This window comes from Corvus brachyrhynchos, unplaced genomic scaffold (assembly GCF_000691975.1).
Source record: "Corvus brachyrhynchos isolate BGI_N302 unplaced genomic scaffold, ASM69197v1 scaffold544, whole genome shotgun sequence".
Taxonomy (NCBI): Eukaryota; Metazoa; Chordata; class Aves; order Passeriformes; family Corvidae; genus Corvus; species Corvus brachyrhynchos.
In genome coordinates, this window is record NW_008238325.1 from 1,951,732 (window position 1) to 1,954,155 (window position 2,424).

At 40.6% G+C, this 2,424-nt stretch overlaps 1 protein-coding gene across 2 annotated transcripts in view; it reads left to right on the top strand.

Moving 5' to 3' along the window:
* Positions 1–2,424, top strand: part of IFT80 (intraflagellar transport 80) — a 30,544-nt gene that overhangs the window by 25,598 nt on the left and 2,522 nt on the right. For both annotated transcript variants that reach the window (XM_017734355.1, XM_008633737.2), the window contains one exon: positions 6–129. In XM_017734355.1, the coding sequence (XP_017589844.1) occupies positions 6–129 (124 nt within the window). The remainder of the gene's footprint in view (positions 1–5; positions 130–2,424) is intronic.

The following is a 2,424-nucleotide window of genomic DNA, read 5'->3' on the forward strand; positions in this document are numbered from 1 at the left end:
TCCAGAGCCCTGGATCTTGCAGTGAAGCACAGGACACACGTGGACACGGTCCTGGCTTACAGACAGAAGTTCTTGGAGGATTTTGGGAAAAAAGAAACCAACCAAAGATTTTTGCAGTATGCAGAAGGTGTAAGTATCCCTCAGGATTGTTCCTGCTGCTTCAGAATGAGCTCTGTGGCAAATTGGGGAGGGTGGGATGGATTTGCACCTCTGTTTTCCTTCTGTGGTTCAAATGTGCACATAAATGTGACATTTTTACAGCTGCTGGCGTGATATGGGGCTGCTGGGCCAGGAATAGCTGGACATGTGTTGTATTTGAAGGCACAGATTCACAATATATATGTTTAATATATATATTTAATATCTGGTGAAGATCACACCAGTGAAGGCACAGTTGTTTTCTATAAAACAGGGAGCTAAACCTCACCATGGTTCAGTGTGTCTCTCTTAAACATCTCCAACATTTTTGTGGCATTTTATGGATAGAAACAACAGCAAACTTTGAAGGTATCTGGATGTTTATGAAGTGAACTACAAACCATTCTGATAAATATGATAAACAGTTCAAGATACACTTATTGGAAACCCTCTGCATCATCAGGAAATCAATTTATTAGTATTTAACAGATCCTGAAGGCTGAGGGCACATCCTAAAGTTCAGAAGCTGGATCTTGGATTCCATTGGAGTATTGCCACACATTTCCCTCAGGAGAGGCACCCACGTGTGCAATTCCCCTCAGCAGCCCTCAAGTCCTTCCTGCTTTTCACCTCCTTATTCCTCAGCATTCTCAGGGTGAAATTATCAAAAGAGACCTTTCCTTTGTGTGAAATCCTTTTATCCACTGCAGCTGATGGATCAGGGAACACCTGAGCTGGGAATTCACATCCTTTAATTGGACACTGCCCGTTTCACTTTAAATAAAGCTGAATTCCTAATGGAAGTCATTAGCTCTTAGCACTTTTAAGGATTCTCATTTCCTAAACGAAAGTCTGCCCCTAATGAACCACTCTGCAGTAATTTACCTGGAAAATACAGAAAAATAAAGGACAGATTCCAAGCATTCTTACCCTGCAGCTTTTCCAGCTGCTGTGCAGGAAGTGTGTGTTCTATAAAACCCATGATAGAGCAAAAATCATGTAAATCCCGTGGTGCTTCTGATAGACATTGTAGATAATCCTGATTTTCTTTAAATCCTTGAGAAAGCTGTAGATTCTGGAAAGATTCCTAAGGAATTCCACCTTGGCAGTGACAAGGTGTGAGCAGGATGATTTTTCACCTTACTCAGTCGTGAGATTTGGGTCTCACTCAGGAGATTTCTGGAGGGGAAGAGTCCTTTTCCACATCCAGGTGCTGGAGGTCTTTGCTGGATCTGAGAGTAGGAAGGATCTACATAATGTGAATTTTAAGCTGTAATTAAATTCTTAATGCAACCTGCCAGATTCATAAAGCAAATCAGAAGAAACTTGAAAAGAAAAGCAAGATTTTGTGCTGCTGTTCTGTCTCAGACTTAAAAAGGATCTCAGTTTCTCTCTCACAACCTAAAACCTCTTCAGGCTTAAATGAAGAGGTTTTTTCCTCTCTTTTCTGGAGCCAGACAGGATCTAAAAGTGTGTTTTATTTTACATATCAGGTTCTTAATACCTTGCACATATCCTGGGAATCCTGGACCCAGTAAGTGCCTCTGGAATTGAGGAATTATTATTATATTTTCACCTGAGAACCTGAGTATTGCAGTTTCACTTTCCCTCTTAGAGAATCTTCCCTGTTATCCCGTGACTTAATTACAGAGGAGAATTCCCTGTGCAGCCCTTGAAATTCTTCTCCCATCCCACCTTTGACAGTGTTAATTCTCCAGCAATAAACTGAACTGCACAGTTTCATTTTTGGATGTGTTTTTATGGTCATCAAATGCACCATGATCCCTTTTTTTCCTTGTCACACATTTTTGGGAAGAGACAACTCTTGTACCCACATTTGTACTGTGATACTGTGCTGTATCTATTGTCTGAGCTTTCACTGACACAAAACACAGCCAGAAAATGACAATTCTCTGCAGCTGGAGAAATGCCAAAGCGAAACTAAAACATTTATTGATGGAGAAGGGCAGTTCCAAGCAGGAATCTGATTTCTGTTTGAGCAGATAACTGGTTTAATATCCTATCAGCTTCCTTGGAGGAGACACCACTCATAAATTATTGACACAGGGCTAAATTTTCAGTAGCAGGACACTGATGTCATGGTATTGAATTAGAAGCAGGTTATTTTTGTGTTACACTGCCAGACACATTGAGATGTGGTGGGATTTATTAAAATACCTCAGGCTTGGTTTATTTTGAAGGTGGAAGCTCAGTTAGAACTCAGCTGTGCCTTCATCTCTTTCAGGAGTTTGTGTGCTCAACACTTTATAATTGTATTTTCAAGTT